We start from the raw sequence: 17,854 nt of genomic DNA, 5'->3' as shown, positions 1-17,854 counted from the left end.
CTTTCAACATCAGCAAGGACGGGACAACTGGAATTCTGTTCAGATCCCATAGGTAGTGCACTGAATTCAACAAACCTTTGTGGAATGCCCACCACTACTCAGCCCATGAGCCAAAACCACTTTCCTACATTTTTTTTTTTCTGTTTTCAAGAAAGTGTTGTGTTCTCAGCTATAATATGGAAGATCTGAACATAATGTTGACGGAGTCAATACAACCACCAAATTCCAGTTTTCCCAGAACCTCTAGGTATCTCAAGCCTTAAAACTTAACATTCTGCAGCTTTTTAAGATGTTTACTAAAAGTTTGTATTGACATGGGAATTTTATATCATGCTAAGTGCAAAAGATACAAAATTAGTGTGTGAAAAAAATTATGTGTGTGGTATGATCTCATCCAGCTAAAAATATATGGCAAAAGGACTGAAAGCAAATTCAAAAAAGTCAACAGAGCCCTGGTTGGGTTGCTTGGTTGTTCAGAGCATCATCCCAATACGCCAAAGTTATGGATTTCATCCCTGGTCAGGGTACATATAAGAATCAACCAATGAATGCATAACTAAGTGAAACAATAAATCAATGGTCTCTCTTCTCTCTCTCTCTCTCTCTCTCTCTCTCTCTCTCTCTCTCTCTCTCTCATCCATCAATAAAAAATTTTTTAAGTCAACAGTGTTTGCTCCAGAGTGATTAAATTACAGTGCCTTTTATTTCTTTTATATTTTCCTACTTTCCGTGTTTCTAGAAACCTGCCATTACTTTTATAATCAGAAAAAATAAAGTTTTAAGAAAATAACATACACAACATAACTGGAAAGGATGACCAATCTCTCCACGTTACTGATGTCTTTTCATAAGGCTGACTTGATTGGCAATACCTCCTAACTAGAAATCACATGCAGCTCTTTTTTATGAGTTTTTATTGGATTTATTGGGGTGACATTGGTTAATAAAATTATATAGGTTTCAGGGGTATAGTTTTATAACACATCAGCTGTATATAGTATTGTGTGTTCACCACTCCAAGTACATGCAGCTTTCATTACTGTGTCATTACATTTCCTTTTCTAAGTCATTAGCAGGATGCTAAGAATATCGGATGTAAAATGAGTCATGACAATAACTCACAAGACACCACCCATATAGAGCAATGCCTGCCATTTATCATCACCCTTCATTTATTCATCAGCTCACATCCTCAGTGACTAAGTAGATGATATAAAATCGTTTCCAATTAATGTTTTCCCAAATCAAGTATTCATATATTTTATCAAATGTTTGCTCAGTCAAGAAATATATATTCCTGCTCTTTTAATTCAACCCATGAATTCCTATTCATATGTGTGAAAGGGACTGAAAAATAGTTGTTTATTTTGTAACCATTTTTCATGTTTGATCAAAGACAATACTTATAGAATCCTCCATTTCCCAGTATTTGAAGAAGTATTGGCATAGGATCCACAGCTTAATTGTTCTCAGTTTTCCAGCAGTTCTCCAGTTCCTCACAAGTGAAAACTCATTTTAAACACAAACCAAAGTGATTATTACAGTTTCTCAAATGGGATAAAAAAAACAAACATGATACAAACCAGGCCCCCCAAATTTTGAGGTTTTCTTTTTCCCCCTGCTCTTGGAACTATGCAAATATATCATAATCTTAAAATCACACAGATTATCACAGTTGCTTTCCTTTCTCAGCTATTTGACAACCGTCTGCATTTAACGTGAACATACTTTGATTTTGCTGCCTTTCAAAAATCAAGCCTGACTTTTTAAAATGGGATTCAAATTTGGGGTGTGGACGAACTGAATAAATGCACTTTTAAAAGGAATCATTTTATCGAATAATTTTTTGTGCGCTGGGGAAAAGTTCACTTCAATGAAGTTATAATTCATTCATTATAATTTCAGTTTGGTAGCAAGTCTCAGGAGGAAAAAGGTTCTCTTAAGGCTGTAAATTCTCTTTAGGATGCCCGATGAGCTTTAGGCAAATTAGATCCTTACCATATAACAATGATAGATATGTCTTTCATTACTCATATTGCGTACTCTTATTTTCCTGGACTAAAATAGTTCCCCATTCTCTTCTCCTTTCTCTGTAACATACACAAAGATACAAAACCACACAAAACAGAAACAAAGAAAACCCTTGTTCAAAAATATAAAAACATGAAATCACCTATTTTAACCTTGTGCTTTTATTAAATGACAGTTTTTGTGGTTATATCATTTTTAAAAGGTATATTTTCTTTTTTTATGGGGGGTGATAGACAATGTGCACACTAAAATAGTTGATGCATTTTCTGGTCTTGAGAAATTCCTTGTTCTTTTCAATTACAATGGTGAACGTTCATTTCAATGCTCTCCACTTGTGAGTTGCAGAGAGCAGCAATTCCTCTTTGTGCCTTCTACAAAGACTCGCTATAGGCTCTGCACAGGGAACAATACAGCTTCGTGGAAGATGGTGACAAAGGAAGACAAAGACCAGAAATAGTACTTCTGGAGTTTATAACCTATTCCCTACTCCCAAGTTATTATACTTAATATATTTCTGACAGATTGGTTTCAGATGGTTATCCATACAATTCTACAGGGACTCCAGTGAAACATTTCCAAATCCTTCCCACCATAGGACAAGGAAGATTTTCAATATTGGCTACTTCTCTCTTATGCCCAACCTGATCAACATGTCTCAAGTTAAAGGGGGCTTCCCTTTTGTCAACCATCAGTGGGATCAGAGGACAGTCAACCATCAAACCCCATATAATTCTTCATTTCCTCCTGAATTCTGCTTAGCCTTCTCTCTTTGCCTCGATGACCATCGTTTCTCTGAAGCTTCTGATTTCTAGTTTCTTGCTCATCTCCATTCACTGCCTTTTGTCATCACCTCTTAGGATGCCCCCAACCTCTTTCTAGGCATTCATTTTCATGATAAGACAATCAACCTACATTAGAATCTTCATTTCATACAGTTTCTAGACTAAGGTCATGGTTGGGCTACACTCACAAGTATGGCTCTGTGGCCATATAAAACCAGTTTTAGCACTTGGAACCAGTGATTCTTTCCCTTACCTAGTGTATCTTTTTGGCCTCTCATTAACTTTCTCAAGACCCCTTATTATGTCTTATCTGGACCAATTTTCCCCTCTCCTGTCTAATAACCTATGAGTAAAGACTCTCAGTGGAAAAACCTGGAGTTGTTTGAACTCTTGGGCAACAAATAAAGAATTACTCCAAAACGTCAGAGATCCCATAACCTTCAACTAGAAAGCAGAGAAAACTCACCCATCAAATACATTCTGCTCACCTCTATATTGTAAATAGACAATGTGACATGTACTGCTTAGGCAGATTACTTACATGGTGGGCATAGAGTTACCAGATTCTTAATGTTCCAGCCACTTCTGAATAAACACAACAAAGACAGTATTTCTATTCCCATCACTTGAAAAAAATAGGATTCTAAATTATGAATGAGTCTTACTTTATCTGCTACTAACAAGGCCTGAATGTGGATGGGATCCTGGGGTTTCAAGCAAAAGAAACTAAATTTAATATTAGACATATAAGGCATAAATGCATCCAGCTCTCCCAATGCAGTATCTAGATAGTACTAAGCACTGTACCAAGAGGACAAATTTTAGTCACTCTAGGATCTAAAATCTTGACACTTTGCATCATTATTGCTCTTATTATCAACTTTCTTAATAGCCTAGAAAAGGTACCCAAGAAGTTTCAGAAAAGCTGCTTCTAGTAGAGAGAGAAAATGAGAACCCAACTAAGAAGTCAAAATAAAAAGAACAGACTGAGCAGATGCTACCAAAACAAATGAAGCAAAGCATATTAAAATCAGTGGTGGATGAAAATGCTTAGCAAGTTAAAAAAGAAAATGAGGCAGTAAATCTACCTTTACCACTTCTAACTTCCTCATCTTAAATGAGCAAAACCAGAATACAGCTTCTACATGACAGAGACTCCAAATATCTGCCTCCAGTTTTCTAAACATTGCCTATTCTATTCCAAATGGTTTAAGAATAAATTTAATTGAGGTGTGCTCCTGAGTCACAGGCCATCCATGAAATGGCTTAACAATGGCCTTTTTAAAAAAATCATCGCCCAAGGATATGTTTAGAGAGATAGTGAGAGAGAAATGTGAAAGAGAAACATCAATTGGCTGCCTCCCGTACACACCCTGACTGGGGATTGAACCCACAACCTAGGTATGTGCCCTGACCAGGAAACAAACCTGCGACATTTGTGTGCGTGCGTGCGTGTGTGTGTGTGTGTGTGTGTGTGTGTGTGTGTGTGACAACACTCCAACCAACTGAACCACCTGGCCAGGGATACAATGACCTTTTGATAAAGAAGTGGTTTTCAAGGTAATTCCAGAATACTTCTAAATGTGTGAATTGTTCATTTTATAGCCCAGGTTTAGAAAGAGAAATCTCTACTAGAAATATAAGTAGGGGTTATTGCACTTATGCTTTCATTTGTTTCTAGAGCACTATGGGTATACATTTATTTGTGATCTGACCTCCAACATTAAGGCCTGACTTGAGAGTAAGGCTGTCCCTTTGTACCTTTGAAATGGCCTCCATTGCCACACAAAAGCACATTAACAGGTTGCTGATTGACTGAACGATCTCTGTGATCTACATTCTTTAAATGTAAGCAAAGACACTCTACCATGCAAAAAGTAAGCTGGATAGCTAGTTTTAAATTAGCTGGTTTTCATAAAGCATTAAACTTAATCCATCCCACTGAAACTCAGTTGTCTAGAATACCATTTTATAACCAGTGAGAATATCAGCGAGAAAAAGGCAAGCTAGGTTCATAGGCATCATCATATTAATGGCCACACAAAAAATTTAAAACCTTGAAATTCAGGAACCAAACTTTAGGATTATAAATATTAGGAATTACTAATATGAGAACAAAAGAGAGCCACTATGAAATACTTATAAATACTTCAGTCCACCACAGTAAAGAATATCAATTCAATCGATTCAGCAAATAATGTGCAAAATGAACGACTTTTATTTCCTGCCCCTAAGAAATTCTAGAGCAGCAGGTGAGGAGAAAAAAATCAATCATAAAACTGACTTTATTCACTATGTAAAATGAATCAAGAATTATCACTTAGAATTAACAATAGCACAAAAGAGAAAATAATCTTTTCTCAAGAGTTGTTTTGAATCTACTCTTCACAAAACTTTTGGTAGGGCAATGTGAGAAGCAGCAGTCCTGGTCACCATTAAACCTCTTGGCTTCCACTCATCTTCTCTTTAGGGGCTGGGGGAACAGGGTAACATAGTCCTTCCTTTAAGCAATTTGCAATCGGGTGGGATTGTATAGTTGGTCTGCTAGCTAATGAGTATTCCAAATACCTTGTCCTCAACTCATCATTCAAAGATGGAGAAAAATAATATCCTTTTCTCTTAGTGATAGGCAACATGAACACACATTAACATCAATTCGAACTGCAATGAAATACCACTTAACACCCATTAAGATGGCTATTATTTTTTTAAAAAAAGCAACACAGAAAATGACAAGTGTTGCCAAGGATGTGGATAAACTGGAACCCTTATGCAGCGCTGGTGGGTTATAAAATGATGGCAGTCACTGTAAAAAATAGTATGGTGGTTCCTCAAAAAATTAAAAATAGAATTACCATGTAATCCAGCAATCCTACTTCTGGGGATATACCCAAAAGAATTAAAAGCTGAACTCAAACAGGTATCAGTATGTTGATGTTCATTGTAGCATATTCATAGCAGCAAAAAAGTAGAAATAACCTAACTGTCTATAAATAGAGAAATAGATAAACAAATTCTGATATATGCATACAATAGATATTATTCAGCCTTAAATAGCAAGGAAATTCTGACACATGCTACAACATGGATGAACCTTGAAGGCATTATGCTAAGTGAAATAAGCCAGACACAAAGGAAAATTATTTTATGACTCTACTTATATTAGGTATCTAGAGTAATAGAATTCATAGAGGCAGAAAGTAAAATGGTGGTTGTGAGGGGCATGGAGAGTTCATGTTTAATGGATAAGAGTTTCAATTTGGGAAGATGAAAAAGTTCTGGAGTTGTATGGTGATATGGTTGTACAACAATGTTGATATATTTAATACCACTGAATCATGCAAGTAAATTGGATAAAATAATATCACATTATGTATATTTTACCATGTTAAAAATATTCTACATTTCTAGAAGAGTATATAGAAAGCTTTTATGGGGATTTCCACTGGGAAGTAAAGCTAAATGTGGGATTATGAAATTTTTAGTTTTGTGATGTTGGAATTTTTTTTACCATATACTTGGGTTATTTTCATTAAAAACAAAACAACCAGAATTAAGTCAACCTTTAACCTGGAAATTCTCCTCTTAAAAATTCAGCCTAAGGAAACAATCAGGGAAGGTACCATGATGCATATACAAGAATGTTTTTAATAATAAAAATGTGGGTCCCTGTACGGGCCATCAAAAAAAATGTGGAAGCAATCTAAATAGTAGTCAGATGGGAATTAGTTAAATAAATGGTGATTTATCTCTACAATGGATGACCATGCAGCTATCTGACAGAAAGGGGATCCATAATATATTAAGTTTTAAAAACTGGACAGTTAATATGACCTCATTATTGTATAAGGAGGGACATGTGTGCCCTGGCTGGTATGTTCAGTGGATAGAGTGCCAACCTGTGCTACCGAAGGGTTGAAGATTAAATTCTCGGTCAAGGGTATGTATGTGAGTTGCAGGTTTGTTCCTGGCCCCAGTCGGGGCATGTGTGGGAGGCAACCAATTGATATGTCTCTCTCACATCGATGTTCTCTCTCTCTCCCTCTCTCTCTCTCTCTCTCTCTCTCTCTCCCTCTCTCTCTCTCTCTCTCTCTCTCTCCCATCTCTCCCTTCCACTCTCTAAAAAAATCATGGAAAAAATATCCTTGGGTGAGGAATAACAACAACAAAAAAGAGAGACGTGTGCTACATGCACTTTCTTGATCAGATAAAAGTCTGGAAGAATATATATAAAATGTTAATTATGGTTATTCCTGGACAATAGGATTAAGATAAATTTCTATTTATTTACTCATATATTTTAACTTTGAGTTTTTAATATTAGAATAATTATTGTAAAGATCTGTAATCAAAGAAGTAAGATAGCTATTTCCATTTTGAGAAACAAACAAGCAAAGGGTTCAGGGATCACTCAACAGTACAATGAGTAGTTTACAGGTCCAAAAAACTTTAAGGGTCCCAGGGGCTACCTTTCCTGTCCTATCTCCAGGCCCCAGTCTAAACGAGCTATGGAGGCTCCTCAGAGAGAGCCCAATGCTATCATTGAGACTTTTCCATAGTTCACATCTTACAATCAATCAGGCTTTCACTCATTTCCCAGAGTCGCCATCTGAATTTGGAATATAAATATCTAATTCTGATTTCTACTTTTCAAGTCCTGGCTGGGTAGCTCAGTTGGTTAGAGCATCACTCCAATACACCAAGGTTGTGGGTGAGATCTCCAGTTAGGGCACATACAAGCAGCAACCAATGAATGCATAACTAAGTGAACAACAAATCTCTCCCTCCCTCACTCTCTAAAAAAATCAATAGAAAAGAAGTTTGCTGATTTGTACTTTTCAGAACTCAGAATGATGACATCCGGCAATAGCAATAAATAATAATAACAGCAAATTGAAGCTACCTTTCAATAGGAAAATTCTCTCAGGCCTGCAGATGAATATATATTTTTTATTTTAGCCAACTGCTCCATGTACTCACATCTTTCTAGGCAAGCAACAGACACCACTAGAAAAGCTTTTCAAGAAGTTCTCCTACTCTTAATGTGTTAAAATAATGTGTTTCCTTTTGTCATGCTATTTTCCTTTTTTTTTTAATCTTAAATATATTATAAGTGAAAGCCAACGGGAAAAGACATATATTTCATCAACTCTCTCCTTTAAATTTTTTTTCAACAAGGGACAAAAATATGGAAGACATATGATGCACTGTAAGCTTCACTTATCATGTGGTTTATTTAGGGAATTTTATTTTTTGTTTGGAAAATTACAGACTTCTGCTTTTAGGAAGACAAATATGAGCAACTCTCAGGGAGAAAAGACCACCTATTTATTACTAGCAAACTTTTAGAAAGTAAAATAATTTAGTGTCTTTACCCTGTATCTGAGCAAAGGAATGTAAATGCTCACTACTACAAAATTAGCCAAATATCTTTATCTCTACAAACAACAGTTCAACAGCATCCAGATGTCACTACACACAACTTCTCCATTCACAAGGAAAACTCCAATTGTCCATGCCCCCCAAAACTGAAGTGTCCGATATCTGGCTTGCTCTGTGTGGAACCTAAAGAGCAAGCTGGATTTGTTTACTGCACTAACATCTGTAATTGCTAAACATCTCAGTGACATGGTGTAACAGTTACTGCTTGTACAAACTGCCCATCTAAATTACTCTCGGCAGTGTGAGCACATGAAAACCCACAACGCTGAGAAATTGGAAACATCTGTAAAAATTAATGGCTGAATTGAGCAAAGGGGTGGGGGGGATTAAAACAGCTAAATAGTTCCAGTGCAACATTTGACTTTAGAAAATAATCTTCCACATTTAGGTTACTTCCCCCTCCGTGAGGAATCCCAGCTGGCATACACTTCATTTTAACCCACCAATGCAAACCCATTACAAATCTTATTACAAAATAGTATAGGCAAGATACAAGGTTAAGGGTATTTACTACATCTCTAAAAGCAAAAGAAATACCTCTTCTCCCATCATGCAGTCAGCCTCCTCTCTTCAGTTTGAAAAAGTCCCAGAACTACACTGGAACCTCCCACTTCCTTCCAACAGCCAAAGGCACGGAGTCTGAAGGACCCAGCCTAACCCTGAGTCATACTTGGGACCAAATGAGCAATGGGAAGAACAAAGCTCACATTTGTTTATGGTTCAGGAAGCCAGGGCCAATTCATGGCTTGGGTGGCTTCGAGAGATGTCCTCCTCCCTCGCCTACGTTCCTGCAGGAATCTAGGCTGCCTCCTGGGACCCACAGGTGTGACCATTTGGACAAGGAACTCACTGAAGGAGTATTTATTTGGCAGGACCTAGCAACCACTTCTGTTTAAAAATGTCAGAGAGAAAATAAAAAGCCCACTATATTTCAAAAAATAATATGATTGGGGAGTGAGATATATCTAGAATATGGTTTGTATATATGTCCATTGTGAAAATGCCTGTATTTTAAAGAAATAAAAGTAGTTGTACTACACAAAAATAATTTCATTCAAAAAAGAAAAAAAAATGAAGGAAAAACAGTCGTGGCTTTATAGAAACACTTCCCCTAGGCAAAATACAGAAAGATTGTTGCCAGCCATGCCATCAGTAGTATCCTAACAGATTACAATGAAATGTTTAAATAGCAATCTTCTTTTTTCTTCAATTGAGATACCATTTTAAGCACCACTTCAATAAGTTGAAGCCAGTGGTTAAGGCAGCAAATTCTAGAGTGAGAGAGTCTGAGATCAAAATTCTAGCTGGGCCACTTCCTAGCTGTGTGATACTGAACAATTTATTTAACCTCTGCACCTCTGTTCCCTTATCTACTAGTATAATATGGAGATAATAGCACCAGCATATAGGGTTGTCTGGAAGCTTAAATACATAATATATGTAAAGTGCTTATAAAAGTGCCAGGCACACAATAAGCACCCTATTAGCCACTAGTACAAATTCAGAATGGCTCACAAATCAAGATATTACGTCAATAGTAGCCTTACCACGTTTCTTATATACTTTGACTCTAATGATCTATTTCAGTTATTAACTGTGGTTAATTTTTACATTTTTTAATTAAACTCACTTAAAAATCAGTTATTCCTTATTTATTAACTGCTTTCACTGTATCCAATTCTGTAAGGGGCTTTGAATAAGATGCTGCCCCAGTCCTCAAGAAAATTTGCAATCTGCTTGGGTAACTAAGGCATTGACCTGTTTATATAACACAGAAGAAAACAAATGTGGGAGAAGTCACCAGGCAGTAATGGCAAGTGTGATACAAGTGCTACAGAATTAGCATTTGGAATTTAAAGAACAGATAAGAAATCATCCTATCAAAATCTAATTAGAATGAGAGAGAACAGACAAATTGCCTGTGCAGAAGAAATCCAAATAATTTATGTAGATACTCTCCCTAAAGGAGGTGAGCATAACTCCCTACTCCTTAAGTATGAGATATGCACAGTAATTTCTTTTTAAAGCGTCAAATCTAGTTAGAAAGAATTTCTGCACCCCTATGTTCATAGCAGCATAATTTACAATAGCTAAGATCTGGAAACAGCCCAAGTGTCCATCAGTAGATGAGTAGATTAAAAAGCTGTGGTACATTTATGCCATGGAATACTATGCAGCAGTAAAAAAGAAGGATCTTTTATCATTTGGACAGCATGGAGGGACCTGGAGAGTATTATGCTAAGCAAAATAAGCCAGTCGGAGAAAGACAAGTATCACATGATCTCACTCATATGTGGAATCTAATGAACAAAATAAACTGATGAATAAAATAGATCCAGAGATATAGAAGCATGGAACAGACTGTTGAATCTCAGAGGGAAGGTGGGGGTGCATGGGTGGGTAGGAGGTAAGAGATCAACTTGTATGCATATATGCATAACCCATGGACATAGACCAGTGGTCGGCAAACTCTGGCTTACGAGCCACATGCGGCTCTTTGGCCCCTTGAGTGTGGCTCTTCCACAAAATACCAACTTCTGTGCATGGGCCATGAAATTTCAACCGCACTGTACGTGCGCGCCTGCACATGGTATTTTGTGGAAGAGCCACATTCAAGGGGCCAAAGAGCCGCATGTGGCTCGTAAGCCAGAGTTTGCCGACCACCGACATAGACAATAGGGTGGTGAAGGCCTGGGGTAGGGGGCGGGGGTAAGCTAGAAGGGGTCAATGGGGAAAAAATGGTGCCATACATAATACTTTGAACAATAAAGATTTTTTTAAAGAGTTGAATGTAGAAGATGGGTAAAAACAGAACAACTTTACAGTGGAGAAACCTGACAGACACTACCTCAACCAGGTGACCAAGGTCAACATCAACAGTGAGAAGTCATGCTGATACCAGGGTCCCTTGACATAACATGATGAGAATGGCACTTCACCTCTGTAGTCTTTTTCCTCAAAACTCATCACTTCAGTTTAATAATCATGAGAAAAACATCAGACAAATGCTAATTTAAGGACATACTGCAAAACTCCTCAAAATTGCCAAGGTTACCAAGAATGTGGCAAATCTGAGAAACTGTCACAGCCAAGAGGAGCCTAAGGAGACAGGGTGACATGTTATCCTGGATGGGATCTTGAAACAGGAAAAGGATATTAGGTAAAAACTAAGGAAATCTGAATAAAGATGGACTTCAGTTAATAATTATGTATTAATATTGACTGGTTCATTAGTTGTGACAAATGTACCATATTAATGTGAGATGTTAACAACAGAGGAAACTGAGTGTGTGGTATGTGGAAACTGCAGTGTCTTCACAACTTTTCTATAAATCTAAAACTATTAGAAAATTTAAAAGTTTATTTAAAACTAATTATGAAGACAAGCTTGCTGAATATATACACACATAAATAAACGTATATGTGATATATAGACATATATGATAATGTTCATGAGTATATGTAAATGTATTTAGCAATGATCTCCCAACTAAATTTCTTCTTATAATCTATATATCCTTAGCCTATCTATTAACAAGAGTTGAATGCTGACTCCTAGCATTTTGCTTTCCATAATACACAAAGGAGTTTTCTTTGAAAGGAAACTTGGCTTGTCTGTCAGTTCTGCTGCCAAACCAGGCTAGGGCGGCCCAACTCAAAGACTGAGCATGAGGTGGGTCCATCTGCCCCTTTCCAAGAGCTACTAGAAGTTCCTGGTGCCTGGCCAATTAGTCATCAACCGCAAAGCCCCATGGCTGGCAACTCTCCCAGCTACTTCCTCTCCGATCTCCACTCCACAATGCCCGGCACCTCCCCAGTTATCTCTCCAAAGTGCCAATCTGACCAAGCCACTGCCCTACAGAACTCCTCCACCAACTTGCCAGCCCACCCAGAAGAAGTAAAGCTTGTGAATGAGCTGGCAGAGCCTAGGAAGAGGGTCCACTTCCCCTCCAACTCCCCACTTCCACCATCACGTCCCCTACACTAGCCAAACCCAACCTTTCTCCATAACCATGCTCTCTCTTTGTCTATGCATGCACTGCAAGTACCATGAAATCCCATTTATCTCTTAACGTGTTGCTCAAATACTACTTTCCTTGAAAAGATCTCTCTGATACACCATCCTTTCCTTCTAAACCTCCAAGAAAGTTAGTAGATCCTTCTTCTCTATCCTCTGATATTTTGGACACATCTCTGCTAGCCCATTCCCCTGTATCATAACAACTTTTATACATACACACTTCTCTCCCATGTAGTGCCAACCCAAAGCACTAAATGGGAGACCTGTATGTAACAGCTGATCCAACGCCTGATGTGGAGGAGGTATTAACTCCATTCCAATTAACTAATCCAGACCCACCCCCTCCCCCAAATAAATAACCTGCCAGGTAAAAAATGTGCATGTATTATGCTAATACTACAGCATCCAGACATGCCACCGAACCAGTCCCTTTAAAAATGGATTGCCACTCCTTAGCTCATTTATCTAGAAATTCTAGAGCTGCCACTGCTGATCCATAAAAGACATTCAATAAAGCTTCAGTAAATGAATAAATGAGCCAATTAATGAACAAATGGAAGAGTGGATCTTAGCCAGACCCCAAGCACACCCCAAACAGAATGAGTCTTCCTTTATAATTTTGATTGGATTGGGACAAAATGTTATATTCATGTATCCAGTCCACAAATATTTACTGAAGGCCAACTATAATTTAAAAATGATTTTCAAGAAATTGTAAATACAATGGTGATTAACACAGACAAGGTCCAATATCATAGCACTTACTTCCTAATGGCTGATATTTAAGACTTGGTGATGTCAAACAAACCTCTATCACAGTTATAGCAACATTCAATCCTACTTCTCTGAGTTTGAAATTTTTCATAATAAAAAGTTTAAAAAGTCCTAACCGGTTTGGCTCAGTGGATAGAGCGTTGGCCTGCGGACTGAAGGGTCCCAGGTTCGATTCTGGTCAAGGGCATGTACCTTGGCTGCAGGCACATCCCCAGTAGGGGGTGTACAGGAGGCAGCTGATTGAGGTTTCTCGCTCATCGATGTTTCTAACTCTCTATGCCTCTCCCTTCCTCTCTGTAAAAAATCAATAATATATATATATTTTTAAAGTTTAAAAATATTCTAGAAACTACAGTGCTGTGTATAGGCACTCCTTCTATTCTAATAATCAGAAGGGCAACAATAATAACTGAGTGTTAATCAAGTGATTATTATATGCCAGGCACATTTCTGCCATTTTGCATGTTACTTAATCCACATAACAACCATATGGGATAGGTCTTCTTGGTATTCTAATTTTACAGATGAGGAATCTAAAGCACAGAGTACTTGAGTAATTTGTCCCAGGAAGAGTCAGAGTTGGGATCTGAACCCAGGCAGTCTGGCCTACATGCTTAATAACTACTATACTCCTAAAACCACAGATTGAAGGCCTTCTGAAAATATGATTCTTGGTGATGAACTGGCTGTAATTAAACATTTCTTAGAAAATATTCTATGCTGAGTGCTTTAGAAAGTGTATGTTGGCATATAAAACAGTAAATAGCACTTAACATGTCAAAGAATAACCCTGTAATTCTGTTTCTAGTTCCCCTTCCATACCAACGCCCCTCTCTTTACTTTTCCTAGATAAGGAAACATAACAGAGACACTCTTCGGAAAGATAACACATAAACCTAACTCTGAAAATCCCAGACAGTTCATTCAGCCCAGGCAACCAGTGTTGATTATCACAATACCCGTCAATACCCGTGCACATTAAAATCCATGGATTTTCCAACTGCTCAAGAGATGTCACATAGTCTTTTTTAAAAAAACAAAAACATTTAATCACCTTTATTTACTTATTTTTTGTTTGTTTGTTTTTGTTAATCCTCACCCAAGGATATTTTTCCATAATTTTTTTAGAGAGAATGGAAGAGAGAGGGAAAGACAGAGAGAAACATCAATGTGAAACACATCGATTGGTTGCCTCCTACAGGAGCCCTGATCAGGGCCCACCCGGGCCAGGGAGGAGCCTGCAACCAAGGTACAGGCTCAAACCCAGGACCCTTTGGTCCATAGGTTGATGCTCTATTCACTGAGCCAAACTGGCTAGGGCGATGTCACATAGTCTTATATTTCAAGCAAAATAAGGGACATCCAATACTATAGGTCTCAGATAATCACAAGTTTTTGATCCAGTTGTGTTTCATTAGTCAAAGAATATATAGTTAGCTCCTGGAGATTCCACAGATTTATTTCTAGTCTTGAAAGGGTTAGACACATAAATCTCTCATTTTTAAGGAACTAAAATCATCACTTTAGATGTTTAAATGTTTTAATTTTACTTTAAGTATACAACTTGATAAACTTTTTACTAAAATGAATAAAAAGACTACCTGAGATATATGTGAATATATTAAAATTTATCTTACTGTAATTTGGCTAATTAAAAAATGATTAGTAGCTCATTTATATATGATTTTAATTCTAATTCTCTGTTACAAGTAAAAGCTACAATGTTGATATTATAAAGGCATTAATTTGGATGACTATGATTCCATAAATGAGATTCAAGATGATTAAAGTTCAAAAAGAGACTGAAACAAACAAAGTGTTTGGTTGCGGAATATCATAGAAAATGTAGAAAGAAACCAGAATCATTTCAAGAGAGCTATCAGAAGTCATTAATGGAAATCAGCTATGACAGGAAGACCATGAGAAAGGAACTTATCAAAGGGAATCCAATAGAGTAAACAACCAACCTGGGAAAATATATTTTCCAATCTGGCTACTTAAAAAGCCCCAGCCCAAAAGACTGTATTTCCCAATAACTAAAGAGGCCAATGCTAGCTATGCCTAGAGAGCCTTGGCATGGAATGAGCTAGCACTGAAAAGCCAGGATTATTCTATATAAAGACATGTCAGATAAGGTCCTGGGGCTCACCTGAGTACCTGTAATTTACCCACCCATATGTAATACCTGACACTCCTTTCCCTAAGTGTTTAGCCAGGAGTGTCATCTGAGTCACTGGTACAAAGGAAGGAGTTTAGAAAAAGAGTGGGGCCAGCCTGGAATAACAGGGAAGCATCCTGATAAGGAAACTCCCTCTTAGGTCCACAGGTAGGAGACAGAAAGAACCAGCCATATTCATGACGATAATGTCCTGTCTGTGTTGCCTTCTTCCAACCCACTCCCTAGACTGATGACTCCCAAACCTACATCTATAGTTCCTTCCTCATCACCAGACTTATTTATCCAACTGCCTGCTGGATGCCTTCACTTGATAGTCCCACAAGTACCTCAAAATCCAGCTAGTCTAACACTAAATCTGTTAAACTTATAGTCTAAGGCTGAGTTTCTGTTAAATAAATTATGACCTTCCTCCCAAAGTCTTTGTCCTCCACTGCTCCCTAATAAGGGAATGATACTACCATCGATCCAGATGGTTAAGCCAGTTGCCCAAGGTATCATTTCCAGTCCTTACTCTACCTTATCCCCCCCACATAACAAACTTCATGGTTCTACCTTCAAAATATTCCCCCAAACTACCTAAGACAACAGTTCAAAGTGGTTAAGAGAGAAAATATCCTTCTCTTATCTTGACGTTTCCTGCTAGTAAGAGGGAGTCCAAACAGACATTCTCTGGGCACTTTTGGCATTTGGACACAGTTGGACACTCCTGGAATTATTTTCCCCTTATTCACTCTCTCCTGGGAGAGTGAAATGACTTCTTTAAAAGGTGAATTTGTAAAAAATAAACTGGGCATGCTCAGCTCAGATCAGCTCTTCTCTTTCCTCCTCTTGGAAGTTGGCCTTGTCTGCTCTTCCCCAAGGGGCAGGTCCTTCTATGTCACGTGAGTCTGCCCTAGGAGACTGGGTGGGTGAGTCTGTTTAATTTTAGGGGTCAGCTGGCAGGCCCATTTGGCTTTCACACTAATCTATATCATCCAACTTTACCTTCAACAATAACATAAACATCTATAATAATAAAAGCATAATATGCTAATTAGACCGGACGTCCTTCTGGACCAAGCCGGGGCTGTGAGGAAAACCCGGGTCCCGGGTGCCAGAGGAAAGCTGGTGCTGGCAGCCAGGGGAAGGAAGGCCTATTCTTGCACAAATTTCGTGCATCGGGCCTCTAGTTGCAATATAAAATAGGTAGAGAAAGATACACAAATCATAAGTGTACAGCTTGAGGAATTTAAACAAAGTGAAACAAGACCTACATAAATAGAGAAATATACCATGTCCATGGATTGGAAATGTGTTAATTCTTCCTCAAAGTATCTACAGAGTCAATGCAAACCCAATAACAATCCCAGGGTTTTTTATTGGGGGGGGGGGCACACGATTGACAAGCTGATTATAAAATTTGTATGAAAATACAAGGGGCCAAGAATAGCCAGGGAAAATTGAGGAAGAGGAACAAAGATTGTGGACTTACACTGCCAGAAATCAAGACTGACTATAAAGCTGCAGTAATTAAAGTAGTATAGAATGGGCACAAGGACAAATAGACCAACAGAACAGAGTCCAGAAATGGACCCACACATACACAGTCACTTAAATTATGACAAAGGTGAAGTACAGAAAGGACAATATTTTCGATAAACAGTGCTGAGTTAAATGGATATCCATACTGAAAAGATGAGCACAAATAATATTTTGATTCTCCATCCATTGATTCATCTTATTCATTAACTGGTTTAGAACTTAGATTGGGGGAATTTATTGGGAGAGCCACTACAAGTTTCTGTTAACCTCTCTCCTGAATTTTAGTTACCCTGTCTTCTGTAATCCACTCATCCCACTGTAGCTTGGAATACTTTCTCTAAACCACCTATCAGATCATGTCACTCTCGTGCTGAAAATAGTTCCCCATTGATAGCTCCCTATTGTTCTCCAGATCGAGTCTAAACTCCACATGTATTACCAGGCCCTTCCTAATCTGGACCCTGCTTCTTTCTCCATTATCATCTTTCCCCACTTCCTGTTGGAACCATGACACACGTTCTGTGTCATTTCTTTTTCCCTTCAAAGCATTTATACATGTTCTCACCTCGATAATTCTAAGCTCCTTTCCTTGATGAATGTCTACTGGTCCGGACGCATGGGTCTCAGCCTAAACATCACTTCCTGTAGGCCTGAAAAACATCACTTACTATGGCTCTAAACATCACTTCCTGGAGGAAGTGGATACCCACCCACATAAACATATACTCTCCAGCCTCCCAAACAAGTCACCACTTCCTGCCACGCCTGAGGGCTCCTACAGAACAGCACTGTGTTCTCAGCCTGGTCACAGAATTCCCCACACTGTACTATTGTTTACTTTTCTGCAGCTCTCTGAGGGGTGGCAACCAGGTCTTGTTCACCACTGTGTACACGGTACCAAGCATATAGTGAGCACTTAGAAAATACTAGTTGAAACGAATTACCTTTATAATTTCAAAGTATTTTTAGCTATATAACTTTTTAAAAAGTTCTATGAGTTAGGTATAAAGAGTATTCCTATTTTACAGATGGCTCTATTGAGGCTAAGTGACTTTGTCAAGGGCAACCAGCTAGGACAATGGTGCCATGTCTTTCTAATCTTAT

The 17,854-nt window shown here is 38.0% G+C and overlaps 1 protein-coding gene across 7 annotated transcripts in view; it reads right to left on the bottom strand.

Moving 5' to 3' along the window:
* Window positions 1-17,854, bottom strand: part of SH3KBP1 (SH3 domain containing kinase binding protein 1) — a 332,666-nt gene that overhangs the window by 112,278 nt on the left and 202,534 nt on the right. Inside the window, exon 1 of one of the 7 annotated variants that reach the window (XM_036304660.1) lies at window positions 8,793-8,941. The exons of the other annotated variants lie outside the window; for them this stretch is intronic. Coding sequence (XP_036160553.1) covers window positions 8,793-8,807 — 15 coding nt within the window. The 5' untranslated portion in view covers window positions 8,808-8,941. Of the gene's footprint in view, window positions 1-8,792; window positions 8,942-17,854 lie in introns of those variants that run through there. 7 annotated transcript variants of the gene reach the window in all.

This window comes from Myotis myotis, unplaced genomic scaffold, assembly GCF_014108235.1.
Source record: "Myotis myotis isolate mMyoMyo1 unplaced genomic scaffold, mMyoMyo1.p scaffold_m19_p_4, whole genome shotgun sequence".
NCBI lineage: Eukaryota > Metazoa > Chordata > Mammalia > Chiroptera > Vespertilionidae > Myotis > Myotis myotis.
The sequence above is the reverse complement of the archived record's forward strand: the minus strand, read 5'-3'. Positions and strand labels throughout refer to the sequence as shown.